The sequence below is a fragment of the Thamnophis elegans genome, chromosome 5 (assembly GCF_009769535.1).
Source record: "Thamnophis elegans isolate rThaEle1 chromosome 5, rThaEle1.pri, whole genome shotgun sequence".
NCBI lineage: Eukaryota > Metazoa > Chordata > Lepidosauria > Squamata > Colubridae > Thamnophis > Thamnophis elegans.
The window spans coordinates 26,604,659-26,628,141 of record NC_045545.1 but is presented as its reverse complement, the minus strand read 5'-3'; the positions used below and the strand labels follow the sequence as shown (position 1 = coordinate 26,628,141).

The 23,483-nt window shown below is 38.1% G+C and overlaps 1 protein-coding gene across 1 annotated transcript in view; it reads left to right on the top strand.

The window, feature by feature from the left end:
- The first annotated feature begins 6,555 nt into the window (after positions 1 to 6,555).
- The window catches only part of UBE2U (ubiquitin conjugating enzyme E2 U), a 32,511-nt gene continuing 15,583 nt past the window's right edge, over positions 6,556 to 23,483 (top strand). Inside the window, exons 1-8 of the mRNA XM_032217814.1 lie at positions 6,556 to 6,624; positions 9,997 to 10,078; positions 11,007 to 11,099; positions 11,627 to 11,724; positions 13,677 to 13,803; positions 15,848 to 15,914; positions 18,736 to 18,821; positions 21,961 to 22,042. Coding sequence (XP_032073705.1) covers positions 6,556 to 6,624; positions 9,997 to 10,078; positions 11,007 to 11,099; positions 11,627 to 11,724; positions 13,677 to 13,803; positions 15,848 to 15,914; positions 18,736 to 18,821; positions 21,961 to 22,042 — 704 coding nt within the window. The remainder of the gene's footprint in view (positions 6,625 to 9,996; positions 10,079 to 11,006; positions 11,100 to 11,626; positions 11,725 to 13,676; positions 13,804 to 15,847; positions 15,915 to 18,735; positions 18,822 to 21,960; positions 22,043 to 23,483) is intronic.

Genomic DNA, 23,483 nt, shown 5'->3' with positions numbered 1-23,483 from the left:
TGTAAATTTTTTAGCCACAGAAGATTTAACTGCTTTCTAGTTTATTTCCAAGCTGCGAGCCTGCAATCTTTGTCTTATTCCATTGTGAACTGTACGAATAGACTCTGCTATGAATGTGACTCATTCATAGAGGAAGTCTTGTGTGTATGTCTGTCTCTGTGTGGGGGATATTTGGACAAAGTTTTTGCAAAAAAAGGGGGGGCATGAATAAAGAAGTGATGCAGTATTTTTACCCATTGGGATTATAGAATTCATTATGCAATTCGTATTTTTTTAAGCTTGGTCAGTGGTGAGGGAGAAACAATTTAGCAATGTAATCATTAATTTGACTTTTTTCCTGATTTCTTTCCCTCCCCCAATTATAACTTTACCTTGGGTTTTCATTTCACAACGACTAAGTAATCATCTCTGTTTCTTGTCATTTTACCATGAATTTCTTTCACACATCTTCCATAAAACCTTTCTCATTTCTTTTCCTTGAAAAACACATACTATTGCCTTTCTACTGAATGTATTAAACATATTACATCCTTGGTTGGGAATTTGGGCAGACTTGATTAAAATATTTTTAAGTAGTGTTAAGGAGTGTCTAAACCAAGTAATATTAGTGTTCTCTGTTCCAGATACTATTATGTTTCTGTTCCATGAAAAAAAAAGTGAATTTTAGTCAGAGGATAGTAGAATATGCTATACATTAAATGTGGGACCTGGATCAAAAATTAAATCAAGGATCTCCAATAAAGAGTGCTGAGTATGTTAAAGATCTGTTGGATGCGCTGCATCTGCCCTCTCAAGTTGCTATTGTGCAGTGCCTCTGCTCCTGTCTCTGAACATTGTGTATGGTGCAACTGACTGTACTGTTGATTCCATAGGGATATGGCATCACCTGGATGGCCGCCCCATTTGTACACACTCTCTTTTGCCCTATCTTGTTCATCTCCAACATGGGTCTGCTCATGTTCGCTATGAGGGAGCGTCTTCTGCTATCAACAAAAAAAATGGTTTGCTCTTGGAGTTCATGTTCCGACTAAAGATTTTTGCTCTATTTGTATTGTCTGTTTCTCCTTAGTCTGTGGTGAACCTGGCTGACATACAAGCCTAACCTGCCCTTGTCACAACCTTAAAGAGATGTCATTCAAAGGTTGCTGCTGTGCTTCCACCCCCCCAAAAAAGACTCTACATCCTTGGCAACTGATGAAGGTATTTCAGCAAAAGAATTGCTTGGCTCCTTGTTGGAAGGGTTCATTCCAGATCATCTTGACCACCAATACTGCTGTGAAGTGTCAATATCTGGCCTCCTGGGTGCATGATTTGCACTGTAAGAAGGTACCAACCCCAGACAAAGAAGCCACAACAGGGAGGCAAGTGCTAGTAACTCCTGCCCCTGCTCTCCATACAACCTTCACCCAAAGCCATGCCAGCATCAAGTAACAAATGACCAGCTACATGGAAGCCACCAGTGATGATTGCCAGAAACAGCCTGCATTAAGAGAGGTCTTCTGCCTGCAATCTTGACCAGCGCTGCATTGCTCCTCCTCAGTACCATGCTGTATTTAGGGTTGCAAGTCCCACCATTCAAATGGTTCAGCCTGTCTATCCCCTTTTATGTATGTCTTGTTGAAATGCCTTATAATCAAAGTAACTGTCCTGTTTCATCTCAAATGAAGTATTTTGGCTTATTTCACTTCCATAATTGATGTAAGGTAGCTTATATGCAGAAATTGATTTATAAGTTGCATTTTGTGTTGTTCTTACGAACAAGAAGTGAGGATTGTGAGAACCCAAAAATATAGCCTATTGATTTATTAGATTCAATAAGTCCTATGGATAATAGAAGGCCCCAGAAAAAAGAGATGTGAACCAAAGTTTTCAGCTAGGATGATTTCAAAATGTACCAGAAATACTTGTAAACCTGCTGAACCGTTGCTAGCTGTGAAATATATTTTTGCAAAATATGCACTTATATGAATTCCTTTAAAACAGGAAGAATGAAACAGTTGGAAAAGAGGGATTGAAAATAATGTTAAACAGGTGTTTACAGAAAGTGACAGTGAGGTTGTGAAGCAAGTATGTGGTTAAAAGAACAGTATAAAAGATAGGAATCAAGATCGGCTCGGAGCTCTTTGATTTATAGCAGTTCTTGTAGGACTTGCTATTTCTCATTGGCCCTCTGCATTAATATGTTAATGCAGTGTATTACTGCTATTATATCTTTTATATCTATTCATTTTTAATGTTCCAAATTATTAGAAACAAAAAACTTCTGATCTTAATAGTAAGAATTTTTGCTTATGTTGTTGCCTTTGTTTCCTATTGGAATTTTCCTATGACAACTTGTTCTTCACATTTTCCCCACTGTGCACTCATTGTCACGTAACTGAATCTATCTACCTTGCTGCTGGTCATCCTGGTCTCTTCTACTTGTCCCACCCCAGACGCTTTTCTAGAAAGAGAGATCACCTAATGAGTCTGAAGTATTCTGGTAATTTGCACCTTGAATGAAAACGATAGGTTGATTTATTCAATGATCCATTTGTTTCCTTTCTTGACTGTCCAGGATTTCTCAGAAAGTCTTTTCCAACACCAAAGGTCAGAAGTGTCAATACAAGTAGACCTCACTTAACAACTGTTCTATTTAGCAACCATTCAAAGTTAAAATGGCACGAAAATACAGGCTTATGATCCTGGGGGATTTCAATCTGCCTTCCATTGGCGAGACATCCGAGTCAGCTGGGGAGTTCATGGCTTCCATGACAGCTATGGATCTAACTCAGTTAATTCAAGACCCCACCCATAACAGGGGACACACGCTTGACCTGATTTTTGTCTCTGGGCAATGGATGAATGATCTAGATTTAGGGGATATTTCTATCCAACCCTTGTCATGGTCTGATCATTTCCTCATCAGGCTTTACTTCCATACTGCTACCCCTCGCCGCAGAACCAGATGGTTCCATCTCAGGTGCCTGATGGACCCTGAAAGATTCCTGATGGAGCTTGGAACTTTTCCCAAATCCCTTGCTCACAGCTCGACCGAAGCCCTAGTGGAAGCCTGGGATAGGGTGACCACTAGGGCCTTGGATCGCGTTGGCCTTTGCGGCCTCTGACCCGGTGTCGATCCCGGGTAGCTCCCTGGTTTACCGAGGAGCTCCAGAAGATGAAACGCCAGAAAAGACGCCTAGAGAGTGGTTGGAGGGCCAGCCAGTCAGAATCTGATTGAACACTAGTAAGAATTCATATTAAATCCTACTTAATAGAGAGGAGAGGGCCCGCAATCTGGGAGTCCTCCTGGATATGTGGCTTAGTTTAGAAGAACACCTGACGACCGTGACCAGGGAGGGCTTTTACCTGGTTCGCCTGGTACATCAGTTGCGCCACTTCCTGGATCGGGATGCTCTGTGCAGTCACTCATGCCCTCATCCTTTCTCGCCTGGACTACTGCAACGCTCTCTATATGGGGCTGCCCTTGAAGAGCACCCGGAGGCTTTAGCTGGTCCAGAATGCAGCCATGCAGGTTATCATGGGGGTACCTAGGTGCTCCCATGTTACACTCCTTTTAGGTGGCCTGCACAGGTTGCCGGTTGTTTTCTGGGTGCGATTCAAGGTACTAATTATAACCTTTAAAGCGCTCTATGGCTTAGGCCCAGGGTACCTGCGAGACCACCTACTGCCACCAGTAGCCTCCCACCGTCCAGTGCAATCCCACAGAGTTGGCCTCCTCAAGGTGCCGTCGGCGAGCAACCCCCATGGGGAGAGCCTTCTCTGTGGGAGCGCCTTCCCTCTGGAATGAGCTGCCCCCGGAGCTTCGCATAATCCCTGACTTCCGGTCCTTCCAACGCGCCCTAAAAATTTGGCTTTTCCAGCCTGGCCTGAACAGAATAAAATAAATGATTAATTTAATTGTTAATTTTAATCTAATTTTTAAATTTTTATTGTTAATATTAATTGTGTTTGTTTTTGGATACTTTATTTAATTTCCTTTTTAACTTTTGTAATATGTGGGTTTTTTTAGGTTGTACACTGCCCTGAGTCCTTTGGGAGAAGGGCGGCATATAAATCCAATAAAGAAACAAACAACAAACAAACCAAAATACTAACTATCCTCACACCTATAATTGTCACAGTATCCCCATAGTCAAATGAACAAGGTTTAGGTACTTTGCAACTTGAGAATTGTTGCAGCATCCCATAACAATTCCAAAGTTGTATAGCTGCATTTTTCTGAGAGAATACAATATATGATTACACATATTACATGATACATAACACATAATCAACTTTCATCAAAACTACTAAGAAAAACAAATGCATTATTGACAATATTTATTCAATTTATGTGTCACTCTTCTTATCCAGAGATGACTCTGGGCGGCTTAATATGAATCAGTATAGTATCTAGAGAGGAGTAAGTTTCATCTGCCCCGCAAGAGTGTTCGGAAGCTTCAACTGGTGCAGAATGTGGATGCATGGGTCTTAAAGGATGTTGGGTATTTGATACATGTAATACCACTGCTTCACGAGCTGCATTGGTTGCCAGTGTGTTTCCAGTACAACATAAACATATATGGCGTCAAGTAAACCTGATAATATGTGTTACTATAGCCCACAGAGTTTACCTGGTGCCATATATATTTATGTTGTACTATTTTAATAGTTCTAATAGTGTTTAATTGTCCTTATTTCTTAAGAGGTGCACTGACCAGAGTCACTTGGGTAGACATAGAAATAAAAGCAAACGAACAACAACAGCTCTATGATCACTGATTGCTCTGCTATTCAAAATGATACATGGTAGAAGAACAGATTTTTAACAAATCATATTTCCTAAAGAAGGGTGCATGCTCTGATTTGATTTTAATAAGTACATTTCTTCAAATGCATGTATTCTCTGTAGTGTAACACTACATGTTAATGATAGGTGAGAGACCAAACATTATATGCATCTGAAGGAACTGACTTCCTCTATGTGAAGCAACAAAGATCTCTAAGATAGACATATATAATACAATTTATATTCCAAGCATGGAAGGAAAGAGGCCAGTTGGATGCAGAGTAGTTTATTTTTGCCCTGAGGGCTCATCACTGGAAGGAGCCACTGAATGTGTTTTGCTATAAGAGACACCTTCAAGGATATGGTGATATCAGTAGGAATCAAGCCTTTGTACATCATTGGTTGGTGTGGAGCAAAGTCACAGTCTCTATGACTATGTGATTGTAAATCGGGCAAGTTGATTGGTTCACAGTTACAAAATTGCAACATTCTGTGGTCACATAATTGCCATTTGTGACTTTCCCTGCCAGCTTCTGACAAGGCAAAGTAAATGAGGAAGCCAGCAGGAAGTTACAAATGGCAACTATATGAGGTCTTTGCTTAATCACCTAATGATTCACTTAATGACAGCAACTGGAAGTGCCATATTTTCACAAGCAGCAAGGTCACATGACATTACACCTTACAACTGTGTTGCTTAGTGACAGAGGTCCTAGTCCCAATTACTTTTGGTAAGTGAAGAGTACTTATATGTATAAAATTATCATTCTAAATCCCAGGAAGCTACAGATGCCAAACATAAAATCAGGGAGTAGCAACTATTCTAGAGTAAAAGCTGGAGGAATGAAATGCTTAGCTGAGCTTCTAAGGATAAGCTGGAAATACAAGCTTATTGTCTAGACTCTAGATATCTTTTCAAAAAGAGTCTAGGAAGCACTGAGTCCTCCAAATCTGGGGGAGAAATTCATTTATGCATTTTAGATAGTGATTAAAACATGAAATGGTTATTTTTTTCCTTTAATAAGTAGTATGGCCATCTCAAGGTTACAGCTTGCTTCTCTTTAGCCAATATTCTCATGGTGATCAGCAGCCTCTTCTGTAAACTTCTTCCACGGACCAAATTTGTATCCTTCACCAGCAAAGCAATGTGAGCATTTTCCCCCTGTAATTATCTCATGCCCAAGTGCTATTCAGATGAGGTGCATTCCTTGACAGAAAAGTAAGTCCACCATGGCTTCGACTGGCATCTCTGAGTACTTCCTGGGTTTCAGTTTCAATGTTTGAATGGAAGGGCTAACGTGATTGGTGTTCAACAACAAGGGCGAAAACAAAACCGATGCCGATTGGTTGAAAGGGAAAAGAAAGTTAAGACAGAGAACTGTCTCCCTTGAGGAAAGAAAAAACGGTTGCTTGGTTACCTTCTCTGTACACAAAGCCTGGCCTGCTTCATTCTCTGCTTCTCCATGCTCCCTACAAAGGTTATGCTTGTAGCACTCCAGCTATGAAAAGCAAGGAATGAAGGTATATTTTTGCCTACTCCTCCAAATATAATTATCTAATAGAAATCTAGGGGATTTTGTTTTCGATGAGCCTCAGGCCGGTTGGCAAGGTGTTCACTATTAGACTCAAATCCATTTTGGGTCCACATGAAAAAGGAAAAATCCTCTAGTGTTTTTCTTCTTGCCACTTTCCCCCCAATTACCTATTCATTCTGCTGGCTCAAACTGAATGCAAAATTGTTTTCTAAATGAAACTACAAGAGAAGAATAGAGGCTCCTGAGAACATGTTGCATTCAAGAGCTTTCCTACTATTGGAAAAGGAGTTTGTGGAGCTCAAGCAAGCAAATATATTTGTGAGTATAATTTATTCCTTATTATCTAGCATGGGCATCAGTCTGCTGCCTGTTCCTTGAATCTGAAGTGGCTTACATTCTTACAAACAGAAAACAGGCAAATAAAATAACAGAAGATTAGCAAATCTTCATAGAAATAAGGTTCTCCTCTCCCAGAGGCCTTATGGAGCAGCAGCATTTTAATGCCTTCTATTTTACTTATAAGAGTCAAGACCATCAACAATGTATTAGAATCATGATCAAATATATAACAGAGCTTCAGGATCTGCTCTCTGCTGTTCTATCAATCTCCAAAGTTGGCGAGCATTTTTTCGTTTTCCTTTTTAAGGGCCTCTTTCCCCCAGGGATAGTTAGTTGGCAGTTACTCAGTGGTTACATCTAAAGCTAACAGTTAGTATGGCAGAACCAGACATGATTAAGATGCCATTCTCTGATACACTCTTCCTTCCTTCCTTCCTTCCTTCCCTTCCTCCCTCCCTCCCTCCCTCCCTCCCTCCTCTGACAGCTTCTTCATTTGTTCTCCTGAAGTACAGTTTAAACTTAGAATAACTTTATTGTCATTTTGAATGTACACTAATCAGCATACATTAAAATGAAATTTCATTGCCTACAGCTCCCAAAGGGTCTCCACCTCCAATGTACAATTCATAAACATAGCAAAATAGATAAATAAATACAAAATTGTGCATATATCCACATATATGACACGGAGAAACAACAGTCTAGCACAGATGTATATATGTACATGGTGAGAAAAACGAATCTTGAGAGTTTATCAAATGGATGGCATAGGGCAGGGGTCTCCAACCTTGGCAACTTTAAGCCTGGCGGACTTCAACTCTGAAATCTGCCTGGCTCAAAGTTGTCAAGGTTGGAGACCCCTGGCATAGGAAATAAAGCTGTTATACAATCTGGTAATCCTGCTAGAAATACTTCGAAATCTCCTCCCAGTGGGGAGCAACAGAAGCAGACTGCAAACTGGGTGTGTGGGGTCTCTAACAATGCTTTTGAGTTTGAAGCACATAGCGCTTATAATAAACAAATCACTGTTCCTATAGTTTGGCTGTAAAGAGGAACTGTTGTTCATTTGTAATTAATTTTTAATGGAATGGCCAATATGAAATGCAATGGCCTGCATGTTAACATGTTCCAGACTTCTTAAGCATACCTCCTCTGTATTGTGGAGGTATGCACTATATATAGTGATCATCAGATGCAATTTAAGGTTTGGCTCTTGACCTAAAAAACCCTGTATGTCTTTCAGATACTTTCAGGACTACCTTCTTCAGCTAGAATAAATTCGTCCTGTATTAACATTCTGGGAGAAATTCTTTTGGACTCCCGCTACCATTGACTTTAAGAGAGCTGACACCACAACAATGGTGGGTTGCAGGTGGTACGCCCCGATATGGGTGTACCGGTGCCTGCCGAGAGCACCGGGTACCGTTGCAGTACGGTGCTCCAGAGGGCCCACCCGCCTGTCCACGCTCCTTACCTGTATTTGAGCTCTTCAGTGCTTCCGCGCACACGCCCGGAGCATATGGCACCTGCTTGATGCTCTGCAGCTGGAGCATCGCACTCTGCATGTGTGTGCACATGCTGCACGTGTGCATGTGGGGGATGCCGGGCCCTGTTGCACCGTACCAGTTGCACCGGGATCTGGAACCCACCACTGGACCACAAGGAGATATTTCTTCATGAGTCCAGTATTCTGAAAAGCCCTTCCAAAAGGGGTTGTTTTTGGAATGCGGCCCAGCTTTATTCACTTTCCAAAAATAGGTTAAAATAGTGCTGTCCCAGGGGAAATTTGTAGCTAGTTACATCACACCTTTGGAATTTTTATATGTAGTTCTATTTCAGTTTAATTCTGTTTGAAAGTAATTTAATTCTCTGTTTATTTTATACTACATATCATTAGAATTATCATCAATCTGTATAAATCAATGCACAATCATTTATCTGGGACCAGAAAGAGGTGGAGAAGAGATATCCATTAAGCATTAATTAGTCAATCAACAAGAACTGCAACCTTCTGACAAAATTGTTCTGGACTTGAATACTGGGTAGAAATAGTTCTGGTTAGGAAATGGACAATGGGAGAACTTGTGAAACAAAAGATTATTTAGAAGAATAATCTTTTGAAGAACCAGGGGTGGGTTCTGGTCGGCTTTACTGCATGTTTGCTTGTGCGTGCACTGGGTGCATGCTATGCAAGCATGCACTGTTCAATTAAAATTGTTCTGCGCATGTGCAGAACTCAAAAACAAGATGGTGATGGCAGCGACCAGGGAACCGGTTCAGGGGCGTGGCAGGCCTGGGTCACTGCCGGTTCCAAAGACTCAGGCCATCATACCACTACCAGTTTGGCTGAACCGGTCCAAACTGATAGGAACCCTTTTCTGAGCAGAACCCATGGCAAACCTTAAGGAAGTCTCAAGGCTGAAGGATAAGCAGGAAAATTAGAAAGTTATATGAGACAAAAATGAAATTCAATGGTGAAAAGAGTACATTGCCTACATTTAGGCAAGAAAAACAAAATGCACAGGTAAAGTATACAGTAGGTGGTTCCTTGCTCAATAGTAGTAACTGTGACAGGGATCTTGAAGTCCTAGTGAACAACCATTTAAATATGAGCCAGCAGTGTGCAGCAGCTGCCAAAAAAGCCAACACAGTTCTAGGCTGCATAAACAGAGGGATTGAATCAAGATCATGTGAAGTGTTAATACCACTTTATAATGTCTTGGTAAGGCCACACTTGGAATACTGCATTCAGTTTTGGTCGCCATGATGTAGAAAAGATGTGGAGATCCTAGAAAGAGTGCAGAGAAGAGCAACAAAGATGATCAGGGGGCTGGAGGCTAAAACATATGAAGAACGGTTGCAGGAACTGGGTATGTCTAATTTAATGAAAAGAAGGACTAGGGGAGACATGATAGAAGTGTTCCAATATTTCAGGGGTTGCCACAAAGAAGAGGGAGTCAAACTATTCTCCAAGGCACCTGAGAGTAGAACAAGAAGAATGGGTGGAAACTAATCAAGGAGAGAAGCAATTTAGAACTGAGGAGAAATTTCCTGACAGTTACAACAATCAATCAGTGGAACAACTTGGCTCCAGAAGTTGTGAATGCCCCAACACTGGAAGCCTTTAAGAAGATTGTGGATAGCCATCTGTCTGAAATGGTATAGGGTTTCCTGCCTAGGCAGGGGGTTGGACTAGAAGACCTTGAAGGTCCCTTCCAACTCTGCTATTGTATTGTATAAAGGCATTTGCCAACCACATTTGTATTATTGTTAGTGTCTACAGAGTTGTCATGAGTGGTTTTACTTTATATCACTGAAGCTAGAACCATTTGTTATTTTTTCTTTCTTTAGGGCATTAATGTTATGGCTATAGAAGACAATTGGATGGAATGGATAGCTGAAATTGAAGGGCTGAAGGATACCTTATGGGAAGGTGCTACTCTTTTCTAGAAATGTTATAATGTACATTGGTATTGCACTCTCTAAACAACATGGATGATTTATTATTATTTGCCATTTGTAGCCTTTTGATAAATGCCTTATAAAATATATTGATAGAAAAAAATCAAGGCCAGGCACTTAGAAACTGCAAAACATTCTGAAAAAGCTTTTGAGAAATCAAAATTCTTTAGGAAGTAAATTGTGACGAAAATCAAAAAGGCTAATCCTGTGCAAAAAGCACTAATTGAAGTTATAGGATAGAGTACTTAAATAATAAGAAAACTGAACTATCAAATATTTAAGGTGGAAGTAGCATAAATAAAAACAAAAGCATAAGGTTTTATGGCCTTATGGGTACTATAATGCATCCTCTGTTTGCCTCACAATATATTTAAGTAGATTAAATTTATGTAAGACTTCAATCTATGGCCTTTACTGTTAAAGAAAAGTCTATTCACTTCCAACAAATCCACATTATTTTAGGCTGTATATATCTTTCTATAATCAAGGATGGACAATTTTCATTTGAAGAACCACCATTCTCTAATGCAGTATTTCTCTACCTCAGCAATTCTAAGGTAGAATTCTGGGAGTTGAAGTCCACAGATCTTAAAGTTGTTGAGGTTGACAAACACTGTTGTAATGAGTAAGTGCCATTTAGTAGATAGGTGAAGCAAATGATCAATGAATTCAGAGCCAAATGTAGGTGCCCAACTCTTACCTTTCACTTGCACATCATATTTTTTAATGTCCTTTCCCCCTTACAAGATATGCTAGCAGTCACTTTTTCTAAAGTCCAAATGGATTGTTACCAGAGGCTTTTGAGATTCACCTGAGAGTCATGTAAAATTAAGTCAAAGACCACTTGCGGGTTCATACAATAAATACATATATATATATATTTATCTACATTATACTAGGTGCTGAACTTCAGCTGTCGCTGAAATATTCTGAAGACTACAATTCCATGCCTCCAACCATTACATTCACCACTATTCCTTTCCATCCCAATGGTAAGGATGTTATTAAGGACAGTGTCCTTCATATGGTAACTGATCAAAAGCAACTTGTTGCTTCACGTAAGGGTTGTTTTCCAGAGTAATATAACAGCTACATATAATAATGCTTAGTCGTTTATATAGTGTTTTCATGATTTTGATTTTATCTGCTTCGGTGTAAAAGCACTATATCAAATTAATAATGAATCAATATTTTTGTAATATAAAATATTGAGAATAAATAAATACTACATAAGCTATGTTAAGATTTTGTAAAATCTTTTTTTTTATAGAGCAGGGGTGTCATACTAGTGGCCCGGTGCTGGATGCCTCACGCACAGGCCATGCACAGGCTCCTGAAAGGCAAAAAATGTTGCAATATGTTACAATATATTACATGACAAGATCGAGTTTGACACCCGTGTTATAGAGACTAAAACCAACACAAGTCTTTACAGTATGTGTACTGTCATATGCAGAGTTTAGCATATTAGTAGGAAATGTTCCAATTTAAACATTAATGTTTTTGTCCTTTATCCAAGTGGATCCAGAATCTGGGAGACCTTGCGTAGATTTTCTAGATAACTTTAGCAAATGGAACACTAGATTCACAATGACTAGTATTCTACTTACTATCCAGGTAAGAAAAAATGATACAAACATTTTTTCTTAATTTTCTTTTGTTTATGTGAGAGTTAGTCTTATTTTACTTTTGTAATACTGGAAGCCTCACTGCAGCATAAACTCACACAAGGCATTTGCACTAATCCAGTAAAATTGTTAGTTTTTTTTCCTTAAATAATTTTCAGTAGTCCTTTTCATAAGCTGCTTTCGAGGTTCCCCTCACTTCTAGTTACAGTTTGTCAGATCTATAGGACTGAGGAGGAAAAAAACATTTTTCCTTCATGGGCCCACATAGAGTTTTGCAATTCTTTAAATTCTAATTAAGGGGAAAAAGAATCATGATGTAACTTTAGAGAGAGCTTAAAATATATCTGTACTTATAACTGCAGTGAAGAATATTAGAAGTGCCTCCTTTGCCCTTTTTTTCTTTCTTACTTTTTTCGTTTGTCTTTGATTTCTTTCTTTTTCTTTCCCTCCTCTATTCTTTTTTTATTACCTTTCAATTTGTGCTATTTTTATATACTTGTTTAAAAAATGAATAAAAATCATTTTTAAAAGGGCACGGATATGTTCATAAAGCTGTCAAGAGTTAAGCTCATCTCAGAGAACATCTATCTTTACCATACATGTCCAAGGAACGATATTTAATTTAATTAAATGTTGCACACTATTGTGTCTTTTATTTTCACCACAGCAATTCCTCCTAGAGTCTTCCTCAAAGAAAATATCGCTTTCCTCAGTTGATGAGAGAGCTATAGAAACATTTTGGGAATGTTTGTTAAGGCATGAGGTTCCCACATCCATAGCTTTGGATAGCAAAATGGGTGGCATATAAATTTAATAAATAAATACAATTATAGCAGAATATCTCTAATGCCATGTTTTCCTATCTTGAAGATCATATTTGTTGTTAGCATGAAGGAGGTCTATCCAACAAGGGGCACAGCTGTTTCAGGTTTTTTTTTTCTTTTCTTTTTTCTTGAGTAATAAATATAAAGCACTATAGGGGACTGTCTTCTAGTGTTAAAAACTTTATTTAAATTGTTGCATAATTTTAACTCCTACCCTTCTATGATCTGCTTTGGTATATGTTGGGAAAATGGGAGTGTCCAACGTCCCTTGGTGAAATAATGAAGGACTACCATTGCATTAAAAAATAATTTTCTTTGAGCTGCTATCACTGTTTGAATCATAACTAGAAGAGATGGTTTCTTTCCCTCCTGGGTACTCAAGAAATTATTACAAATATTTCCATCCTTCCTTCAGAAATGAATGTGTGGAGCTTTTAAATATTGTTTTTTACATTAACCTCCTTCCAAATTAGTAAAAGAATTTTTTACTAGTAGTCCAGTATTCCATTCTGAACTGAATGCATCCAAAAAAGAAGAAATGCTGGTTTCTCCGTGTTCCCCATATATTCACAATTTGTGTCTGCCACTCAGTCAGTTAGAGTAGAAAGAAAAGTATCAACCTTCTGTAAGTTTTCTATTCTATGAAAACACAGAGCATGATTCATGCCTTCTAACTGCCATGGCTAATCCAACAAAGCCAATTATTGTAAATAGTGTTTAATTTCAGGTACTCTTTGACTTTAAAAAAATTCATTTAGTGACCATTCGAAATTACAACACCATTGAAAACGACTGCATGATGAACAGTTTTCACACAACTGACAACTGTTGCAGCATCCCCATGGTCACATGATCAAAATCTGGATGTTTGGCAACAGGCATGTATTTGTGACAGTTGCCCTGTTCCCAAGTGATGCGATCACCCTCTGTAATCTCTCAGCTGGCTTCCAACAAACAAAGTCAATGAGGAAGCAAGATTCACTTAACACCTGTGGCAAAAAAGGCCATTAAGTGGGGCAAAACTCACTAAAGAACTGCCTTGCTTAGCGATGGAAATTTTGACCCCTATTGTGGTTGCAAGTTTTTCCGATTGATGCATGCATGTATTTTCATGCAGGTTTTGTTGTCCAATCCTGTTCTGAACAATGCCGTGAACCTGGAGGCAGCTCAAATGCTGAAAAACAATTATCCCCTCTACAGAGAAAAAGTTGTACAGTGTGTTACAAATAGCAAGCAACTCGAAGGTAATAAATGCTTGTGCTTTCTGTTGTTAATCATAGATAAATTCTTTCTGCACTGTGGGGAGTTTTAAAAGAAACTATTTGAATAGTATTCTCGGAAAAAAAACACTATTTTATACACTGTCATAAATTTTAATTAGTATCATTGGCAATGTAATTTGAGCATGGGCTTTCTAAGCAAATCTCTCATCTCACAAAACATATTTGCCAGGGTACGGAGGTTGTGCGGAGGTCGCAAGCCTTTGGTATCCTTAAAGAAAGGATACCAAAGGAGGGACAAAATGAAATGTGAGTAACAAAAAGTAAAATATTGTTAAAAATGACTTTAGATAATTAAATTTAATTGTTGAATTGTCACTCAACGAGTTGGCCATGGAGAATTGGCTATGGCGAGTTGGCCCATTACATTGCAGGCTAAATCAACTGGCATTCTTTTAGCTATGCTAAATCAAGCCATTATAATGGCTGAAACTCAGGAGTAGAACAAAGGAGTGAAATAAAAGTTTCTTCCAAAGAGGTATTGGATCTCACACCAGAGGTTCACCATTTACCATCCGGTCAAAGTAAAGGTAGGCAGTCAGAAAAGAGAGAGAGAGAAATGTGTACGTATGTACACATGCATGTAGGTAGTCCAAGATTTACACTTAGCGATGGTTCAACGTTATGGCTACTTATGAGCAAATTCCAAAGTTCCAATGGCTCCCCCCTCCCACACTTCTGTAACTGCATGTTGAACACTCAGCAACTAGCCTGCATTTATGGCTGTTTGCAGCATCCTGCAGTCCTGTAACTGTTGTTTATGATACTGTGTTCTGACCCTCCTCCTCCGTCCAGTAACGAATGCCGAGACAAGCTTAGCTGGAATGTCATAATACTTTATTAGCAGGACTATAAATCTTGGTAGCTGAAAGCCCAAACACAAACGAACAGATAAAGAACCTTGGCAGCAACTCAGACTCCGACAGATACAGATAACAGCTTCTCCAGCATTGATAATTAAGTTGAATCCTGCAAACAGCCTCCTCCCAAAGTCTCTCCTTATATACTATCTTGAGAGGAGCCTAATTACAACCACCTGGGTCCAATTATCTTCTGTATCTGCGTAGTTGTTCTCTGCGTTGATCTGCCCGCCGTTGCTGGGCATCCAGGACCAACTCCCTTGTCTCCTCTCCACTGCTCCAAGGCCTGACATCAGGAGCATCCCCCCTTTGGCTTTCACCGCTGCTCCATGCCTCAGGCACCTCCTGGTGGCCAACCAGCCTCTCTGGTCCCTGCTCGGAGTTGGAACCCTGTCCAGGGTCCTCCACATCTTCCAGAGCCAACTCATAGGGCCCCTCGCTGTCGGAGTCTGTTTGCAGCTCCAATGGCTCCTGCTGGGCCACAACAATACTGTATCTTTGATGAAGAGCAGCATTTACTTCCAGTTTTTGGCAAAAACAGCCCACAGTGAACAATGGTTTCATTTTATGATAGTGGTGTTTGCTTTACAACTGCCATGTTCACTTTACAACTATCATGTTCATTTAATGATTGCCATGTAATAGGGTCGGTTATGTGGGTGACCCACTTTAAAGCTCTCATGAGTTACAACAATAATGGAGAAGCTCCATTATGTTCATAAGTCAAAAACTATCTGTCCTATATATGTTTTTGGGTAAACCCCCAGCTGAGCTAGAAATAAAAGGTCTTGGCTGCCAAAATTGTGGAATTAAATCCAGAGTTTTATGAGAATTGGAACTGCTAATAATCCTGCCAGTAAAATCAAATAAAGTATTATTTCCACATAATGAGTCTGTGTAATTTAGATTATTGTAATTGTACCTCCTTATAGTTATTAGTCCTATCACTGTTGTGACAACTGTAGCAATTCAGTGTTCACCTCATATTTGAAAGTATTTTTTTATTACTGGTAATAAAACCACTGGAATCTTCTAGTTGCAATTATACATGGCTCGATTAAATCTTTGTTATTTTAATTGCATAAAAGTATTGGATTGTAAAATATTCACAACAAACAGGCATTTTTAAAACTTCTTCTCTTGTCCAGCCATTGCCAAAAATTGGGATACGTCAGTCAAGTTTTACCCAGGACCAAAAGAACCAGCCCCGCATAGGTAATGACATAATGTACATTTAACCTCATAAATGTTGTAATGCTATAAATTATTATTTGAATTATTGAATAATTTATATTAAGTTTGAAAAGCAGTATTTCATCTGGGAGTAAAAATTTCTAGCAGTTAATTCAAAGTCACAAATATTATCAGAACAACTTTTAAAAAAACATGCTCAATAAAAGATCTTCTAGTGCTTCAGAAAGATATCAGAAGCAATTCTGCTTGGAGAAACATTGTGTGGCATCACTAAAAAATTTGTCTCTCCTTCATCTTGCCTGTTTAGCATCATATGGAAAATAGACATGAAGCATTACATTTTATGAGGCTTACAAAGTCTGGGCATGAACATTTTGGACTTCAAACTGTTTAGGCGTGGAAATTGCCCAGCATCCAGTTTTGAGAATTGGCAAGATGTGATTTATATTACTGATCTCAAACAGTAACTTAGCAGTTGGCCTTCCTGATAATCAAAGAAGCCTTCCAAAATACATTTTAACTTGAATAAGTCACATATTTACATACACATAAATACATCTAACTATGGTGAACCATTTCCCTTCTTTAAAGTTTTTTTTTTTTAAAGAAAGTCAAACCCTAAAATATAGGTTACAAGTTTAATCTTAAGGAGAACTATAAACATTTTAAATATACATGTTCAATATTATTATCTACAATTTCATTTTAAAAAGTAATAGGTAGTATAATAGGAAACACATTTTTAATATAGGTAAGAAACTGTTGTTATATTCAATTTACTTTCCCCAATATTATATGCTCTTTCAAAGCTATATGTGATGTTAGTTTTTGAAATAGAACAATTAAATATCAGTGATCCAATGAAGTATGTATTCTAATTTTCCAGAGTTATATAATAACAAACCTGGCATCTTACAACAAGAATGGTATCATTTCTATATATATAGCATTGATGTACAGTGTATGCCATAGGAAATGTTGGCAATAATTATCACTATATTATCAAGTACTGTATAGCAGCAGGATTTTTATAAAATACTGTTGCATACATTTTCCAAAACTCTTCAAATACAATTAACCAAAAGAACTGACTTATTAGGCATTCCTGACATTGTATTATATACCAATAGCTTATAAGCTCCAACACAATATGAAAATATTATAATTGACGTGGTTCTGTTTTCATAGAATATAGAACCACCTATTAATTTGTCTTCACAGTCCATTTCTGAACCATTCTCCTGCTTATAAACAAGCTGTAATTGATAACATATTCATCCATTTAGACTTCTGCCACCAAAGTGTTGATTTCCAGATATATTGAACTTTGATTCGCATAGACTCATAACCTGTACAACCTCTAGCTTTAACAAGTGGGGATTAAGGAAGTTGTAATGTAGTATATATGGAGACACAGTCATTGAAGGACATTTCTGTAGATTTTTTTCTCACAGAAATATTACTAGAAAAAATAAAATGCAGATGCAGGTCTTGAAGAACTAGACACATCTTGTCTTTGTTGTAGAATCTGCCCTATACTGATCATGTAATTTATTTATTACATTTATATGTTGCCCATCTCACCAGCAGGGTTAGGTATACGTAATCCTCGTTTAACAATGGTAATTGGGATCAGCAACACCCTAACTAAGTGACCCAGTCATAAAGTGCATTGCCCTGTGACTGATGATCTACAACAGCAGTTGTGGCAGTTCCAGTTGTCATCACTAGATTGCAGTGTCCTGCAGTTATGACTGCAGTCACGTTTACAACTTCCTGCTGGCTTCCCCAATGACTTCACTTGTCAGAAACTGGCAGTGGAGTTTGCAAATGGTAATCATGTAACCATGGGGTCACTGCAATGGCAACATCTATGACAACCAGTTGTGAGTCCTTCATTCAGTGCCATTGTAACTTTAAATGCTCAGCAAGTGACTGATTGATCAAGAGGACTACCTATATATGTTAGAGTGATATATAGGCTGGGAGACCAAACATCTTTAATTCTGGTGGCATTGTGAAAGTAAAAATATGTCAATCAGTGTTGCTGTCAGTGGCAAAAGAAGGGTTCATAGCAGAGAACAATTTCTCATAGTTTCAAAGATGGGCGAAGTTACAAAGTTCTTGATGAGCTGCTGCTGACATTGAACAGGACAGCAACAGCAAAAGATAGAGAAATTAATGCAAGGACTTCAAACAAAGCCAGAATAATGTGATGATTGTGCTCCAGAATCTTGTCATTTCATACAATAGCATGCTTGACATTTTCTTCTTCAGAGTCTCATTGATATGTGTTGAAATCAGTAATACACACAGAAATGGGGGGGGAGCAATTACAAGCATAAACCCAGTTCTCCTTGATTTCTTTCTCAAATAGTTGGCTCATTTAGTTTGACATACCTGGTCCTGCAACTCCGCAGCATATCTCTTTTACAAAATACATCCAGCAGTAACTAAATAATGCCTGTAGATCTGAGCACCCCAAGGACCAGTAGAACACCTCTTTAATCTTAAGAGGGCAAAGATTCCCAAACCATGCTGATAGGGCTCCTACCCCAAAGGACTGGATGCTACCATAAAATCAAAAGGTGCTTCAACAAAGTTTTATGGGTTTTTTTACATCTCAAAAACCTGGCATTTTAACAGGCAAGCATAAACTTTTTATGTTCATTGTAGTCTATTGGATTTTCTTCCATTTATACTGAAATTGGAAGCAGTTTCACCCTTTAAACCTCTGTTTTTTTCTTCTTGGTGAAATGTTCTGCAGAAAAAAATCTCTGCCCCATAACTATTTCCACACGCTAGTTACAGACCATCCTTTCTTCCAAATATATATTTTCAGGACAAGAGCGATATCATATGAAGAATATTTTATAACATGGTTTAAAATTGCCACATCAAGACCAGCTGAAGATTTTAAACACCCAGGTAAGCTGGTGTTTTGGTTTCTTTAAATTAAAAAGACCAAATCTGATTTTGCACAAAATGTAAATAAATTAAATGGATATTTCATATGGCAATACCCTGCCCCCCCCTCCCGTATGGAAGCTGCAACCCATAGGGACTTTCAGAAAGAAATATTTTTTTTGGGGGGGGGGACCTTTAAAATTGTGTGACCCTTTGGTTGTTGCTAATAGAAGTATTGCTATATATATTGGGACTTATTTTTTTTCCTTATGGACAAATGCAGACTTGTGTTGTTTTAAAAAGAAGGCAGCATATTCCTAAGGTCTCACATTCAAATCCTCATGAATGTCACAAGGACTAGTTCAATAAACTGAGGAATGCAACACTGAAGCCTTTTCATATGTAGATATAAAAAGTTTTAGTGAGTCAAAAAGATAAGAAAATGAAAAAGATTCCTGATATGCCATTACACATACATTTATTACATTAAAAAAATCTGGTCATGAAACACAGCTATTTGCCAAGGAGTGCTGTGAAACAGCATTTCGCCTGCTTACCATCTCAATGTATGGTCCTTGGTGCTCTCTGAGTTTGGTGGTTTTCTTACAGACATTTCATTACCCAGCTAGGTAACATCCTCAATGTTAGAAGGAAGTGGGAATTTGTTCTCTGTTTATATACAAGGGGCTTGCTCTGTGAGTGTTGGCAGTGTTGGCTGTTGTCCACCAATTCCCACTCCTTGGTTGACAGAGTGGTCGTGATTGGGCAATCATGTCTGCTTCCTCCAGCCTCCTACTCCTTCCCTGGCTAGGTCTTATTTCCAGGTGAAGAGAACCTGATACAGTCAGAAGCAGTGCTCTGCGTTGGATCTTGAGAGCAGACAGGTGTTTTCAGAAGGCAACACTGCTCAGTGCTACAAAGCCTTGGAGGACCAACTATGTAGCCCCACCCCCAAGGTTTGCTTTTGTTGAAAGACTCACCAAGTTGGGTTGCTTCTCTCCAAGAAATACTTCCCATGTTCTTCACAGGACTCTGTGTCCTAGACTTGCTGTGGAACACCTTAAATCCCTATAAAATTTACTACAAACCATAGAAAGCATGGCACTAAGTTTGAAACAGCTATTCTAGAGAAAGTCTGAACAATCAGGTGCCCAGGAGTGGAAATGACACACAGAGCTAAATCACAGTAGCTAAACTCTACTTAAAGTATCAAGAGAAAGCACCTGCCCATTACCACACTTTCAAGGGGATGACTTTGTCTGTTTGCTTTTCATAAAAATAACAAAGAAAATATTCTTGCAACTTTAAATTTTGACTTTTCTGCATCACATTCTAGAATCAGAAAGGACTATTCCAAACTTAATTAAAATGGAATGTGCTATTTTCAGAACATTGAATCATTAAATTTGACACATCCTAGGTGGTCTCTGCACAAAGGGTATAATTACATTGTTTTACATTAACTTACTAGTGAGTTAAAGACTTTATTATATAATGGGTATAATGGATGATGGATACATGGAGCAAATATGCATTATACTTTGAGAGAGCTGCTCTTCTTAACAGAGTTCAGTGATATTTTCTTAATATAACTTGCTATAACATGAAGTTGGGCTGCATCTGATTTGTCATAGTTGAACTCATCATTAAGTCCCCCACATGGTCCCTGGATATGTATAGTTTGAATGCACAAGTAAAACTGCCTTCTTAGTCAGATTCAAGATCTTCCTTATTCCAAGCATGTGTTTTGCCATTCAGCTATGGTTCTTTCCCAAAGGCTTATTACAAAGGGAATTAAAATGAGCAACACATACATTAAGTTGAATGATGACAGAGTATTCTGATTATTATACATATAGGATTGTGAAACAATTTGGATTTTTAAAAAATGAATAGATAATAGAAGGATAAGGTTTTTAACAATTTAAGTTAATGAAATACCTGTTGAATACAGTATTAGCCAGGTAACAATTGTGAAGACAATGAATGTCTCCTAATTTCTTAGTAAAGTTTGCTGTGCTTTTGATGTCTACATTTACTACAAAAAACACATTGAAATACATCTTAAGAGTGATTAAAAATATAATGTAGTTCCAATATATATGTAAAGTATATATAAAACTTTACTGCGAATGTGAGAATGAATTTCCATTATTCCATCAAACTAGGCAAAAGGGGATATGGAATTAGATATTATTTGTTTCCCTGAAAATAAGTCCTCCCCTAATCGGGCTTTTGAGCACATGCGCTAAAATAACCCCTCCCCAAAACTATTGCAACACAAGCAGCAGTCATGAGATGACCACGCTTGCCGGCTCCTGCACCTCAAAAATAATAAGACCTCCCCAAAAATAAGGCCAATATTTCAGGGGGGTCAAAAGAAAATAAGACCCTGTCTTATTTTCTGAGAAACATGGTATTATGTACACATCAATGTGAAATCACAGTTTCAGTTCTTTACTTGGTATTGGTATTCGCATCGAGCTCTTTTCAAGAATTTAGGATGTTGTAATGTATTGTCTGTTGGGCACAAGCAGCCAGATCCACATGTGAAAAAAAAAGCTGGCTTTCTTATTGTGGAAATCTTCCCAGACTGCTTGCCTTCCCTTGGGAACAGACAGATAAGGTTCCATGGGACCTAGCTGGGGTCAGTTTACCTTGCCACTGCACAAGGATTCAAGGCTAGTTCCCCACTGGATCCCTCCTCACTGCCTGGCTTTCTGCTACCATTCTGTCCATGTTTTTAATACATTATTCTGGTACTTTGTTTCCTGTGCATTCCATTTTTAGCTTGCAACAATACTTGTTCTTCGCTGTCTCTTACATAATGAAGAATTGGTGGATGCTTTATTTGCAGGGAAAGATCATGTTATCAGTGGTCTTTTTCCTAATGTGTCAACTGCCTTATCTTTGCTGGCAGTATCAGTCAACAGATTCCTGAATCTCATATTAAACTAACTTCAATGCACTAAGATTGTTTATGTTATTTTATATCTATGGCCTTCCTATAGCTTATTGAAGTGAATTATAAGACTCCTTCAGGTTGGATGTCATACAGGAAGAACTAAGGAATTCATATGCTTGTTGTTTTAGAAAGTTAGCATTGTTTTATGGAATGTGACCATTCCAATTTGAAATTTACTGGGAATTCTCCTTCCAGTGTTTGACGATCCGGAGTACATAGGAAATCGTTACAACTGGATGGCAGAGAATGTGAACAGAGGAAGCTGGGATGAAATTTTGTAGGTATCTGATGAAAAATCGCATGTGTACAACTATGGTAGGAAAGATGTTTAATGAGTATTTTAACCAGTTTAGGGTCTTGATATTTGTTTTTTTAGATTTATTTTCAAAGTGAAAAATCATCCGTTAAAAATCTAAATGTATGCCTTTAAACATTAGCTGCAATCAGTCAAATTCTGCTGATTATTAAACTACCACGTAATGGTATTATTTATTTATGTATATATTTGTTCGTTTGTTTGTTTGTTTATCAAATGGGTGGTTTGATTGCTTGTTGCTGCCAGGTGGTTGGGGGTTATTATTTTTATATTGGGTTTTTTATTGTTTGTATTCTGCCCAGAGTCACTGAGAATGAGTGGGCAGATATATATAACCCCCAAATAAATAAATAACAGTATTAAGTGAAAGGTATTTAGATTCAAATTATTACTCTTTCACAGGACCTGTCTTTTTTGTGAAAATTATGACTTTATAGTTACTGTAAGCAGAAACAATATATTGGAGTTTCATATAGAAACTCCAGAAAATATTGTGAAGAATAAGAATAATTCTATTCAGAACATCAATTCATGAAACATGAAATATTTAGGTGTGCTATAAACCTGAATATAAGAGCCAATCCAGGCTCCTAATTAGGATTCAGAAATAGGAATTGGCCTTTGATATTAACAACTTAAAGTGCAATTGGAAATCACCTCAGATCTTTTAAAACAGGCATGTACAATCCCTGCACCTTTTGCTAATCCCTATTAGCAACCTTTTGCTAAGGGTGAGGGTATATACTCTGTGTTGCAACTTTCTTCCCCTTCATAAAGCTTCCTCTTTACATACACACTTACTCAATGTTCCTACACTGGGGATTTATGTATATTTATGAGGAGAAGGTATCCTCAGTGTCTCCCAGAAAACAAATGTAATGTGGTCCCTGGGATTGGGGAAGATGGAATGAGGCCTAGGACTCATAGTTCAAGAAGGAGACAGTCTAAGAAGTAGGCATCTACAGCAGACATCACATTTTCTGTGTGCCTGGAATCATAGCATTATTGATCTCTGAAGCTCAATAATTATACTAAGTTACTACAATATAGCCAATTTATTTTAGAGTATTCTAAAAAGTTTGCAACCAGTTATTTCATACACATGTGGCTATTTCACCCCAGTTGCCACAAACTGGCAGACACCTAAGAAAATCTAATTTGGGCTTTCAATCAAATAAAAACAAATTGGCAAAATTGGTTCATTTTTCTCTTGAATAGACTCTCTTATTGAAAGGGTTAATTTTCCTTGGATACAACTTCCTCGTTTTATTTCTCTCAACAGAAGTTCTTTGTTTCATGTATTTGATAATTGCTTCATTATGTCGTGCCATACAATATATGTGTGCCAAGAAAGCATTTCAAAAATTAGCAGTCTCTTTTCTGAAGTCTTTTTCCCATTTTT